At 33.8% G+C, this 14,281-nt stretch overlaps 2 protein-coding genes across 2 annotated transcripts; both read left to right on the forward strand.

The window, feature by feature from the left end:
- Positions 1–2,038: 2,038 nt before the first annotated feature.
- On the forward strand, positions 2,039–7,704 carry LOC132308283 (probable protein phosphatase 2C 6). Its single transcript, XM_059806321.1, has 5 exons — positions 2,039–2,804; positions 3,364–3,741; positions 5,687–5,804; positions 6,015–6,238; positions 6,576–7,704. Exons 1-5 carry the CDS (start codon positions 2,481–2,483, stop codon positions 7,122–7,124), a joined length of 1,593 nt encoding a protein of 530 aa, XP_059662304.1. The 5' UTR covers positions 2,039–2,480; the 3' UTR covers positions 7,125–7,704.
- Positions 7,705–11,555: 3,851 nt separating this feature from the next.
- Positions 11,556–13,201, forward strand: LOC132310458 (scarecrow-like protein 18). The gene has a single exon (XM_059808629.1). It carries the CDS (start codon positions 11,616–11,618, stop codon positions 12,840–12,842), a length of 1,227 nt encoding a protein of 408 aa, XP_059664612.1. The 5' UTR covers positions 11,556–11,615; the 3' UTR covers positions 12,843–13,201.
- The last annotated feature ends 1,080 nt before the right edge of the window (positions 13,202–14,281 follow it).

Genomic DNA, 14,281 nt, shown 5'->3' on the forward strand with positions numbered 1-14,281 from the left:
TACTTTGTCATGATAGTATTCATATTATTTTCAAGATTACTAGGTAAACTTGTGTTAGAAATGTCCGAGAAGTGTTGGCGAAGTATCCAGAAACTGTCGGCGAATTGTCCGAAATAATAAAATTATTTTGTATTTATGAACGCGTATTTGAAGTGTCAGATACGTATCTGAAGAGTATTGATATCCGATATTGGTACGATACATATACTGTTCTTTCGTAAAATTATTTGTATTTTTTAAGGTGTGAGTATTATATCGCAATACATAGTATAAATATTTATATATATTTTAATTATGATGGTGTCAAGTCTTTTAAGATAATTCATAATCTATCATCTAACACGTAGACTTATTCTGAATTGTGTTATGTGTACAATACAACTATCGTACAGTATACTTATAGAGAAAAATAAGAAGTGCGAATGCAAAACAAAAATTCTAAAACCAAGATGAGCCAAGTCAAAAAAAGAGGTATTAGTCAGAAATTCTAGAATGGATGTTAGAATTAAAGAGGCACTAGATCGATGGGATAGTACTAGTCTTTTCATTCAAACCTTCCTTTGACCCACCATATATATCATACCATCCAATGTATAGAAAATAAATAAATAAAAAAGGCCAAGCGCATTGTTTGGTTGTTTATGACAGAAAATGATTTCCTTCGAAATGAGTGGGTGCTGGTGGCCTCTCATTATAACTATAAATCCTTTGATATTAACTTTCTTTTATGAGGTTAGGTGGTTGGGTGTAAAGACTTGTCTATTTTACGATTATTTTGCTTGAAAAGGGATTTTGGGGATTAACGTTTAACGAGGAGAAGGTGTAGGTAGTTATAACGTTGGTGGCCCTCAAATATACGTACACACTTTCATATTAGTAGTTCATTTTTATTTTTTTTAAATATATCAAAAATTATTTTTTTAATTTTTTTAAAATTTTACAACTTGGTGTTATATATATTTAATGTTTAAAGGATAATTTAGTAATTTAAAAAAAAAACAATACATTAATTATATGTCCCCTTAAAAAATTATAAAATCAAGATGTACAATTAATATGGGACAAAAAAAAATACTATATATATAAATATTATAAACATACATATACTTTGTTAGTGGCATTTAGGACCACCTCATCTCTTGCTGATTAAGTCACTTTCTTGTTCTACCATCCACAATGGATTTGAGCATAAGTTATATTTTCTTAGCAATTTATTATAGATAGTGCAATTGCAATTCTTAATCTTACTCCTAAGCTTTCTTTTTTGGTAGCAATCCCTCTGAACTCTGTTTTTCTGTTTCTGCTTTATTTATTTATTATCAATTACATAAGTCCAACTTTTCACGACATTGAATATGATAAATGTTGAAATTTTGAAATAGTGAATTGACCGAAACATTACTCTGTTAAGACTAATTAGCTCCCCTAAACATCTTGATTGACTAATACCACGAGTTAAATAGACTAATAATGCATTTTACTTGACTAGTAACCATTAGGCTATTAATGTTACTTGAATCAAAATATAAAAATGCCTTAATTTACATTAAAATATCAAACATTTCAAATAAGAACTATTTAGGGTATAATTTGATAGAATCAACCTTAATCAATGCTTATGTCTTATTATATATATATATATATATATATATATATTCTGTTGCTCAAGCTATACTTAAATTGAAATTTATAATCCGACATCAATTAAGATTAAACTTAAATACAACTGTTTGACAACCTAAATTCAATCGAGACTTGATCTACATTTAAGTTATTAGAGATTCGAGTATACTCTAGCAGTCTAATTAAGTTGGTTAATATGAACATAATTTAAAGTCGAAGAAATAAGTTTAAATTAAACTCGAACTTTCGATGAAAATTCTTTGAATCATGTTTACCGTTTAAAATTTAAAACAACAAATGAAGGGGAATTGAATCTCAATTTTATACATGGAGCTGAGTTTAAATAGATGATAAAATTTATCACTTATCCATGTCGTCGTCATTTTAATTGTTCTTGCCTTAAAAATGTCGACCTTAACTTATAGTACCAAATGAGAGTAGTCTAATAAAAAAGGAAAGTTATGGTTGAGCGTCTACACACAGAGTGGTAGTGTCTGGTACAGTATATAGATGAAGGTGTTAAATGTGTTAATTATATGAATTCAACCTCTGCACGTGTTATCACCCTGGCTTTGCCCCTAAATTTCACTGTCAAACGCCACCATTACAATATTGTAGACCAAAGCAAAGTAGTAGCAGTAGTAGTAAACAAATGGAAATTCAGATATCATAATTTCCACCACACCTACTCAAAAATCATTCCATTCTCGCTATCTCTCTCCGGGTTTGTCTGTATTCATCCTTTTCAAATTTAGGGTTTTCATGATCATGTTCTGTTGGATCTTTCTTTTTTTGTAACATTAAGATTATTTGAGTTGTTTTGTGTTGATTGGTGAAGAATTGAGTCTAGAATCGAAATGGGTATTTGCTATTCGTCAAGAGGAGGCAAGAGGCGCGAGGGAGAGGAAGATAATTGGTGGAAGAGCAAGAACAACCATGATAACATCAATACTAGCAACAAGAAGAGTGGGTTTGATGTTAAGTTAAAGAAAACGAGTTCTGGTGATTTCATCTCATTCATCGGAAAGTTGGGTGGCGGCGGCGGCGGATTGGCCGCAGCCGGCCGCGGGCTCCATCAAATCCCCGGGAGGTTTTTCGTCAACGGCGCGAGCGGCGTCGCCAGCTTACATACACAGCAGGGTAAGAAAGGAACTAATCAAGACGCCATGATCGTTTGGGAGGTTAGTTACTAGAAATTGTATGTATGAAATCCATTTTCCGACGACCATTTCTTTCACTTACTCATTTGGTGTTTGTTCTATTTTGTATGTGCATTTGGTACTGTATCTATGTGCGCCTGAAACTCTGTTCCGGCATAGCATCTGCAAGATGAAATTTTAGCTCACTGTGGTTCTGTAGTCATTTCAATTGCAAGATAACTACATCTATTGTTAATCTTTCGCTTTTGCGTTAACTTTATTTAAAACTAAAGTAATGTTGATAAAGCTGTAATTAGTATGTTCGTGAAAAAATCTAGCTATCGGTAGTATGACTAAACTTCATTCTTGAATCTTACACAATTTGAATAACATAAACATGACTGTTTATTTACTATTTTTTCCTTTGGTAAGTAAGAATCACTATTATATAGAACCAAAAGATATAAAGGATTGGGAGGCAAATCTTATCCAATCTAAAGTCCATTCTTCTTACTATTTTTGTTTAGGTTAAAAATATGATGATTTTGTTTCCACTTTTGGATCAGTTAATGATGACTTGCTTGGAATGTTCCTACTGTAGAATTTCAGTTCGAAAAGTGATACGATATTTTGTGGAGTGTTTGATGGTCATGGTCCTTACGGTCATTTAGTTGCAAGACGAGTTCGCGATTCTCTTCCTGTTCTTCTTTGCACTCATTGGAATGCTAGTTCCCATACCGATGGAAGTTGTCCTTGTGAGAACGGGATAGCGAGCGGAAGCACAAAGTTGGAGGAAACTGCAGATGAAGATTGTTGTGAAGTATTGGAGGCTGAGGAGAACGAAAAATTCCCTGAGATGCATCTGCCACTGAAGCAATCGATACTTAAGGCTTTCAAGATGATGGATAAAGAATTAAGGTTGCATCCAGCAATAGACTGTTTCTGCAGTGGAACAACTGCTGTTACTCTGGTAAAGCAGGTGATTCTTCTTGTTAAATCATTAAAGCAATTTCAGTTTGATTTTTCTATGTTAGTGTTTTATACACATTTTGAACCATCCTACAAACGGGGATGCATGGCAGAGATAGTTTACATTGCACAAGGAAAAGACGGGATTACTGAGAAAGTGAGAATATCATAGAAATCTTCTACAGGTCTTCTGGAATGTTTAATCGGACCTGTTAGCACATAAATAACTCAAAATTAGAAAGGAAAGAAAAAAGATTAACAAAGTTAGAGAAGTTTAACAAATGGAGATAGCATGTCTAAGTGCTCTTTTAAGGCCAATTGCAGGAATTGGGAAGTTCTGTAAACATGGGAAAAATTAACCATCAGATGGCATGTAAATATTGAGTCTTTTAGTATTTTGTACATCTTTTTTCTTTTTTCTTTTTTCTTTTTCCTTTCCAAAAGTTAAAGTAAATGCACACACCCCCACAATATTGCCCCTAGTAGGGCTCAAACACTCAACCTGCCCTTGGGAAAGAGAGATCATACTATCTGGGCCTGCATAAATCAAAATCTAGTCTCTAGTCAAATAAGGAGTTTTATCTTTCTTTAGTAGCCATTTCTTGTTCGATAGTTGGGTTGGTTAAACTTCAGATTTTCATTTAACTGTGCAGTGTGTGTGTGTGAGATTGTGAGGTATAATCATCAATTAGGTTGTTGGGAGTGGCATAACAGTGTTAATCACTTTTTTACCTTAGCAGGCATTTCACCTGAGATATCTTGGTATTGCATATTTTTAGTGTCTGAAGCAACTGGTTGGCATACAGGTGTTTGTTCTTATCAATTTGTTCGAATTAGTTATTTTAAGCGTCAAACCAGTTGATAAACCTATCTACCCAATATTAAATTTTAAAGTAAAGTAAGTAGCTAAGAGAGTTATGGGAGTTTAATGGGAAAGTTATTATACGTAGATGCTGAGTATTTGGCTAGACACTACCTCTATTATTGTCAACAATTTATATATGCTCTAAAGTTTCAGTTTAGATCCTTAGTGCGTTTGCAAGATGGTCTTTATAGTTTGTTAACTTCGCTTGTATATGCTATTCGTGCCATGACATTATTGAACCTATCATTTGGGCTGCCTAGTGCCGATTTGGAGTTTAAATTGACAAAACTAGAGTAGGGGTTAAGTGCCTGATTGGAGTAATGCTGAAAAATCTAAAAGGTTTAAATTACGCATTAAAAATGGAGAGTATGTGTAATATGGTGGGATATTGAAATGTTACAGCCGAAAGATACTTAAGAGGTCCATTTCCTATCTTAAATGTAGATATTGTTGGGGACGTTGTTCATAGAATTATGATAAGGTGAATGAAATGGACAAGTGCTTCCCGAGTGTTGTGCGACTGTGGAATCTTACTAACCGAATGGAAAAGTTTTAGAAAACATTAATAAGGATAGCTATTATTCAAGATCTGAAAAAAATAGGCAATTAAGGAACATGTTGCCAAAATGAATGTAGTTGAAATGAGGATGTTGTAGACGAACTAATGCACCAACATGTTGGGGAAGTCTCCTCTTTTTTGCTTGATTTGTCGACTTGCAGATTTTTCTGTGGAAGAAATAATTTTCTTGCTAAATATGTTGATTTTACCGGTTTAGGGACCTGACTTGATTACAATCGTCAAAGAACGGTTGAATTCAGGATACTGACCCCCAATTAATTTAGCGAGACAAATGACATCCCTATTTTCAGTCAGGTTGGTGTGTGGATCAAATTGTGGTCAATATTTCTTCAGCTTCTTGGATATATTTTAAATATAACATATCCCAAATGGAATAATGCATCGAGAGATGTAGCACATATTGAAGTTTTATGCATGCGGTGTACTGAATGCAGAAAAAGTTATTTATTCTAACTGATGTTTCAGACTGAACTCACATTATGTCACTGATTTGTAAATGTGGTTCTTCAGGCTCAGGATCTTATAATTGGAAATGTTGGTGATTCGAGAGCTATACTGGCAACGAGAGATAAAGACAACTGTTTGACTGCTGTACAGCTGACAATTGACTTGAAACCCAATCTTCCAAGTCTCTCTCTCTCTCTCTCTCATGCACACAAACACACACATAAAAGATCACACTTAACTAGAGCTGATACTCTAACAAAAGAAAAAGGAAAGGAAGTAGAAAAAGAAGAAAGCAAAAGTCTTTTAAATACAAGCCTTTTGAAAACAGATTTCTCAAAAAGATTACACTTTGGATATCCAAAGATTTAACAGACTTGCCTTCTATGTTTAGGAGAAGCCGCTAGGATCAAGCAATGCAAGGGAAGGATCTTCGCTTTGCAGGATGAGCCAGAGGTTGCACGTGTATGGCTGCCTAATAGTGACTCACCTGGTTTGGCAATGGCTAGAGCTTTTGGAGACTTCTGTTTAAAGGATTTTGGTTTAATTTCTGTACCAGATGTTTATTACCATCGCCTTACTGAGAAAGACGAGTTTGTTGTTCTTGCCACTGATGGGGTATTCTTCTCTTAAATTCTTGTTATTCAGTTATGGTGTACTTGCAAGATTCTTCTGCTTTTAATTTGAAATTCAGTATTTTATTCTTGGTGTGACTATTCGTAGTGGAATGGTTTTAAAAATATATATATATATGCATTGTCTGCTCTTCCATTGTAGTGAATTTTGTTGCCACTTGAAAAAATTTATACTTTTATGCCGTTGTGTAGAATAAGGTCAGAAATCCATCTTTATGTGGGTACATTAGCTTAGGCAAAGCCCTCCTGCAAACCACATATGTGCCAATAGTCAATCAACCTATATGTGTGTTTCAATTTCTCATATCATTTTGACACAGGTTTGGGATGTCCTCTCAAATAAGGAAGCTGTAGAAATCGTTGCCTCAGCCCCTGGTCGCGCAACAGCAGCCAGAGCTCTTGTCGACTGTGCTACTAGAGCGTGGAGGCTTAAATATCCCACTTCCAAGATTGATGACTGTGCTGCTGTATGCCTCTTTCTGGAACATGTATCCGCAGCTGATGTGGCTCAACCAGAGAATGTCTCTACTAGGACTCCAGAAGAGTCAATGCAGAGCATTCCTGTAATAGATGGGGACACTAGGAGTTCAGGTAGTGGTGATGTTTCAGCTTCTCATGCTTCTGTTCTTGAGCATTGGGGTGCTTCAACAGAGACTAGTGAAATTGTGTCCGTTTCTGAGTCAAAAGAAGAAAAGCTTCCCGAGAGGTGCCAGAGCGAGTCTAAGAGGAGCCTGGCTGAGTGCCTCTCAACTGCTGAGGAAGAGGAATGGTCAGCCCTTGAAGGTATTAGCCGGGTCAATACCTTGCTAAGTATTCCCAGGTTCTTGTCTGGCGACAAAAGATCAGCCAGTTGGAGGAAATGGTTATGAAACATCTCCGAGGATTTGTTTTCACACACAATCAGAGAGAGAACTGTGTCTGTTTTCATAATCTAATTAGAATCATTTCTTTTCTCGAAGATCGAATGAATGCCATCTTATAGCTGTAACAGAAAGTCTGCGGGTTTCAAGTTGCCTGAAGCAGATGGAAGGGAACCACCCAATGCCCACCTCGGTCGCAAAAAATCGCCAAACTAGGTCTCTGTAAGTTCCAAGCTGCAAGATGCACATGAAGTGGGTGCATACAATTTGTACAAACATCAATACACAAGAACGGAAAGCAGCAATTAGGTTTGTTGTATGTCTTGCTAAAATGATCAGTTGCAGATTTTGTTTAGTGATAATGATACAATTTGTAGGAGGATGAATTATGTAAGGATTTTTTTGTTCCTTAGTCAGAATGAGCTTTAATTCTTGACTGTGTTTAGGTTAGTTTCAAAGGTCTTCTGTTCAATGAACAAAATTAAGTATCTTTATATGCAGAAGGTTGGTAGGTGAGAATAATGTATTTGTTAGGTACTCGCTTGGTGCTTTTGAGTGTTTTATTTATGTTTGTTTTTACTTTTGGGTTTGATCTCTTTACTGGAGAGTGCTCATTTCTCAATTCCATTAATATTTATTTATTTTTCTTGTTGGATTTGGCCATTAACTTATAAAGTGCTCATTAATTCTCAATTTCATTAATATTTATTTCTCAATTCCATTAACAGTTATTAAATTTCTTGTTGGGTTTGGTCTCTTTACTGGAAAGTGCTTATTAATTCACTCTCAATTCCATTAATATTTATTAATTTTTCTTGTTGTTTATGGACACTTTATTCAACTCTTTGATAAAAGACATATTCACCTATTAAAGGATGCTATATTGTTTTTTTTTTTTCTTTCTTTTCTTTCCTTGCTATATTGTTCTTTCAGTTTGTATGAAAAACACAAAGAACCATCCTTTTATTTTGTGTGTGGCATCTTTATTTATTTATTTATCAAACTCATGCCACACTTTTATCAAATAAAAAAAATGTGAGAATGAAATTCGTCCATTTGGACCGGATCAGATTATGATCCGAATTCGATTCAATTATTCAGATATGGGTTGAATAAAAATTCGATAATTAACAAATCGGATTTGGATTATAGGCAATCCAATCCAGTAGTGATCAGATTAATATTTTATATATATATATATATATATATTCATTACATTAGTTATCTACTACAGTATTAAATGTATAATATTAATTATTTATCATTAGATAATTTGATTGCATAATTATATCATGCACCATAGTATCTATATATATATTATTAATTTTTTAGTCCATCTAATCTTATAATTAGACTTAAGTGAATATGATTTTAATCTGAATCCGAATACAATCCGATCCGAGTTTGAGGCAATTAAAATATAGATTAGAACATTCAATCCAATCCATTAACGATCCGAATATGTTAGTTAAAAAAATCGAATACGAATTTGGTGATCCGATTCGAATCCGATCCATTGACAAACTTACAGTTGCATCTCATTTTTCGACCACTTTGGTGGCAGTGGCACCAACATGATTTTCGCGCCTAACAAAAAATATACACGTATACAATATGATTTTCACAATGAAATCACCAACATGTGGAATGTGAACCATAATCTTGGGACTAGATAATCATTGTGGGTTGGGCCTGCCAGAACCCAGATTGGATTGGATATGCTCGCACTACCTGAGCCCAATTCAAAATTGACCCAAGAATTAAATTGAGAAAATGATAGTTATCTGAAGTTCAAGGTGAAGTTAGATAAAAAATAAAAATAAAAAAGTATAGAACAATAAAACCCATCTAAATTTTTAATTGAACTAATTTATTATTATTATTATTTACTAAAACCCAGCCTAAACTAGTTTGCCAGAAAAAACAAAAATGTATTAATGTTGTCCTCTTTATATGAAAAATAAAAAATAATGATTCTTTCTTTTTTATTTTATACAGAAAATTACACTTACATGAAATTAGTAATCTTAAATAGTTTATTTTAAAATTTTATTTTTTCCCTTTGATTGACTTAAGTATAATAATTACATATACATCAAAAATTATTGTTCAGGTTCCAAATATTCTCCAAACTTTTATTCTAGACTATTAAATTATTTCCCTTAAATCAAACACTTTCTTGAATAATTTCTTTACTCAAGAAATTTAGAAAACAAGATCTTTCTATGGTATTGCTACAACTTCCATATATATGAGAACTTATACAACCAATCAAAAAAATCCAATATAATGAAAAATCCGGCAATTAAAGATTAGCCCCTGAAAGGAATATATAAATATTTGTGATTTGATGCATGTCTTGAGATGATAATCATTTAGCTCAATTAATTACCTTTTTTTTATATAAATAAAGAAATGGTTGCTGGTGTACCATTTATGAGGCAACCATTTCATTTGTTTTTTCATGATCCCCTCTCCGGTGCCTGCGTGTGTACTATATATATATATATATATATATATATTCTTTCTGTTCACATGAAAGTTTTCACCATTGGCATGAATTAGGAGACGCATAGAAAATTTCTCTCTATATAATGAATTTTTATTAAATTATTTGTATATTTCTAAATTAACACTTGCATGTTTGAACCCATATAAATTAAGAGATGCTGTTAAATTTATGTGCACATAAATTTTTTAAATATATGTGTGTGTGTGTGTCAGTGTGTTGTTTTTTATTTTATTATTATTTTTTTTTTTTTGTAATATTTATATCACCCCTCCAAGTTGAAAGTGAACTCGAAAATTTTGTTTTTCAAATTTTCTTGAATAAAAAAATTATTTAATTTAAGATTGATAATTTGATATTTTTGGAATAAGAGTTTAGAGGGTGTTTTAGTCCTAAATAATGGTTTCCAATGTATATGTAATAATTTTATTTAACTCAACTAAATTGAAATTTTAACTTTTAAAATTGACCCCTTTGTTGTTTAGGACTCCTACCTAATTCTCTAGTTTTTCAATTTTTTTTTTAATTTTTTAATAAAGTTAAAGCAAAGTATATATATTCTACGTATTAAAATATATGTATGACTGTTAAAATGGTTGTTTCAATAGGATGTTGAAAATTTTCAAGAATGAATAAAAAATTAATATTCTAAAAATAAATAATACTTATCCATAAATAAAAATTAAATTTTATTATTTTGGACACTTATGAGACACTTTCAGGTACTTCACCAACACTTCAAAGACATTTTGGACGTAAGTCTATCCAGTAATCTTAAAAATAATATGAACAAAGTCTATAGTATTTATTTTTTTTCTTTAAGCCTGCTTTCTTTCTCTTCTTTCCCCAATTTTGGACGGATATAAAAACATAATGAAATGGGGAATGTTTCATCCCTCCCTTCTTTCCCCTGCAACCAAACACAAGAAGGTTTTTTAATCCCCCTTCGCATCCATCCCTTCTCAATCTTTCTCTCCAACCAAACATAGAAACATGATATATATATATATATATATATATATATATATATATATGATGACAAGTGAAGCATAAAATGGCACTAGTTTGTTCATTTAAAACAAAAATAATATTATGACAAAGTAGTGGAATAATATAAAATATATAAAAAAATTAAAAAAAATTCCAGAAGTAAAGCAATATGATATAAGATTATTACAATAATGGCATAATTTCATTTTCTAAATCATTTCAGAACAACTCTTACTATAGAAATTAGAAATGAATTACAGTAAAATTTTAAAATGTTATTAATCAATAGATGTATAAAAATAAAAATTCATATTTATATATATATATAGTCGTGTCCAAGCTGTATTTGTATCCTATTTATTTTTAAAATTTGACATGTCGATGTATCCGTTTCGTATCGCATGTGTCGGTGTCAGTCTCATATCCGGTTCATGTTGGTTAGGTTAATTTTATCTTTTATATTTTATATTATGATGTGCCGCATTTCATGATCTTCCTGTAGATCATAATATATATATATATATATATATATATATATATATTTATTTATTTGTTTATTTATTTTTCAAGAACTTTAATTAGAAAAGAATTACAACAAGATTTCTTTTTCCATTATAATATACAGTGGTGACTGAAATGAGGTCAACTCATTCTGGACTCTGGAGCTAACCCTACAGTAATAACTTTGGCTCATTTTTCATCCCCATTGATCTGTTTATAACTTTACAGTTTACACACACATACTGACATACACACACTGTTGCTTTTACTAACTACTACTAGTTTCAGCGAGTGAGCTCTTCCATGTTTCTTGCAGATAATGTTGTGTCATAGATGCTACTCTCACAAGTCTCATAAATCTCCTCCACAATTAACTCTCTCTCTCTATAAATATAGACACATGCAATTACACAGAGACATATATATATATATATGAACATCTCCCTAGGGTTTCATCCCAACATCCTTGATTAGGGTTTCCAGTACTGCTAGTAAGAGAGATGTTGGGTTCTTTTAGTTCTTCTTTACAGTATGAGGAAGAGGAGGAAATACCAGTATTACCATCACATCATTTGCACTACCACCACCATATTCAACAACCACCACCACTGACGATTACATCTCCGGCAACCCAATTGCGCCAATTACTAATAAGTTGTGCTCATCTTATCTCACAATTCGATTTCTCCGCCGCTCGCCGCCTTCTCACCATTTTATCCGCCAACTCTTCCCTTCACGGTGACTCCACCCAAAGATTAGTCCACCAGTTCACCAAAGCCCTCACTCTCCGCCTCAACCGCCACGTCACGGCCTCCGCCACTAGTACTGTCACCGCCTCTAATGTCATCACCCACTTGGACTCATACCTATCACTCAACCAAATAACACCATTTATTAGGTTTAGTCAGCTCACAGCCAATCAAGCAATCTTGGAAGCCATTGAAGGCCAAGCAGTCATCCACATCCTCGATTTTGACATCATGCACGGCGTGCAATGGCCGCCTTTGATGCAGGCAATCGCCGACCGTTATCCTCCGCCCACACTCCGAATCACCGCCACCGGAAAAAACCCTAATACCCTCCGAAGGACCGGTGACCGCCTCTCAAAATTCGCCCAAACCCTCGGCCTAAAATTCTACTTTCACCCACTTCTTGTCATCAGTGACGAAGACATTATCTCCATGGTGTCCCCATATATACTACCAAATGAAACCCTAGCTGTGAATTGTATGTTTTATCTTCACAGACTCCTCAAAGACCGGGACAATCTTCTAGTTTTTCTTCATGGGATTAAGGCCATGAACCCTAAAGTGGTGACCTTGGCCGAGAGAGAAGCGAACCACAACCACCCCATTTTCTTGCAGAGGTTTATTGAGGCTGTGGACCATTATGCGGCGGTTTTCAACTCCTTGGAGGCTACTCTGCCGCCTAACAGCGGCGAGAGGCTGACGGTGGAGCAAGTGTGGTTCGGGAGGGAGATTTCGGATATCGTGGCGGAGGAGGGAGAGGGCAGGAGGGAAAGGCATGAGAGGCTGAGGTCTTGGGAGGTGATGTTGAGGAGCTCAGGGTTTGAGGGTGTTTCTTTAAGCCCTTTTGCACTTTCACAGGCAAAGCTTCTCTTGAGGCTACACTATCCTTCTGAGGGTTACCAAGTTTTTAGTCTAAACCATTGTTTCTTCTTAGGTTGGCAAAATCAACCTCTATTCGCAGTTTCTTCGTGGCACTAAATATCACATACGTACATATATATATATATATGTTGATCATGCGCGTAAATGGGTGCATTCTGAATGATCATGTAAAAATCTGTAAGAAAACAGCAGCTGCAATTGCTAGCCTCCTGCCTATATAATTCCCATCTAGCTACCTACCTTCACTCAGGTTTTTCTTCTAGTGATCATGAAACTGAATTTTCTGTTCTATACTACTATTAGCTACTTGGAATGAATAGATATAGATTTTATGATTAACATACATAATCTTAGTGTTACTTTTTTTTCTCCTCCTTTTAAATTTCCTTTTTTTAATGTAAGATTCTATAACCAAATCTACTTAATTTCAGCCTTTCGATCAAGAGGCAACAAAAGCTGATTGGAACATTTGATCACTTTATATTCGAATTAAAGTGATTGCATCTTTGTTCTAGAGAGCTGTTTGCCATTATCTTCTGGGTGGGTTAGTTTTTCCTATTTTATTTAATGCCAATAATGTTTCACTAGCCATTTAAAACTATAAAGCTGGTACTACTTTTGTTCTTATTTTGAGTAATCAGCTTGTGCTGTTGTTCCCTACTTGTACTGATTGTGATATGTGATTAAAAAAACAATAACGGTGCACCAAAAAAGTCGGAATATATGCAAAATGATGTGACAAATTAGTTACAATAACTAAAACGAAAGGAACATTGATTAACAGGGTAATTATTTAAAAATTAATGTTACTTACTACTAGCTATCACATTGTCGCAGCGAATGCAAATAAAAATTAAAGCTTGAGCCTCTCGATCTCTCTAGGTTTGTTTGCGTGAAGGGTGTGCTTGTGTAATGTGTAGTGATCTCTTCTCTTGTCTCATCTTGCCTTCTCAAGCTACTCTCTATATATATGTGTGTGTGTTTCCTTTGGGTATAATTAGATGATTGAGAAGTGAAACAAGTTTTGTGCAAAAAGTAATAGTGAGTTGTAGTGATTTTCAACACTGGTATTTAATCTATTTTCAACCCGTTTACATATACTTTTTTTTTTTTTCATTCCGCTGTTATATGTTGAAGAGTGTACATCACCACTATATATTGTTGGGAATTACAGCAGAGGATCTAGACTCCTAAATACCCCAAACTTTGTTGCAATTATCAATTCCATCAGGAAGGCAACTGCCAGAAGCTTTGATACTGAGTAATATGATGCAACAATTTCCCATGTGCGTGTGCCTGTGCGTGTGAGAGAGAGATACTATATCTTATGGTATGTTGGAGAGAATAAATGAAAAAGAGCAAGAAACTCAAATTTTTAGTGACATGCAGAATAAGCTGGTTGATGTGCTCTAAAACTTTTGATTCATTTAATTAATTGATGATACATATATAGTAAGTACGGAGTAATAAATAGTAGTGATAGGGTTTATGGGAATCTATCAAGTTGGAATATGACATAAATAATAATTATATAT

This window comes from Cornus florida, unplaced genomic scaffold (assembly GCF_030987335.1).
Source record: "Cornus florida cultivar Cherokee Brave unplaced genomic scaffold, ASM3098733v1 CherokeeBrave_3.0.0_Hap2_Chr05, whole genome shotgun sequence".
Classification (NCBI taxonomy): Eukaryota; Viridiplantae; Streptophyta; class Magnoliopsida; order Cornales; family Cornaceae; genus Cornus; species Cornus florida.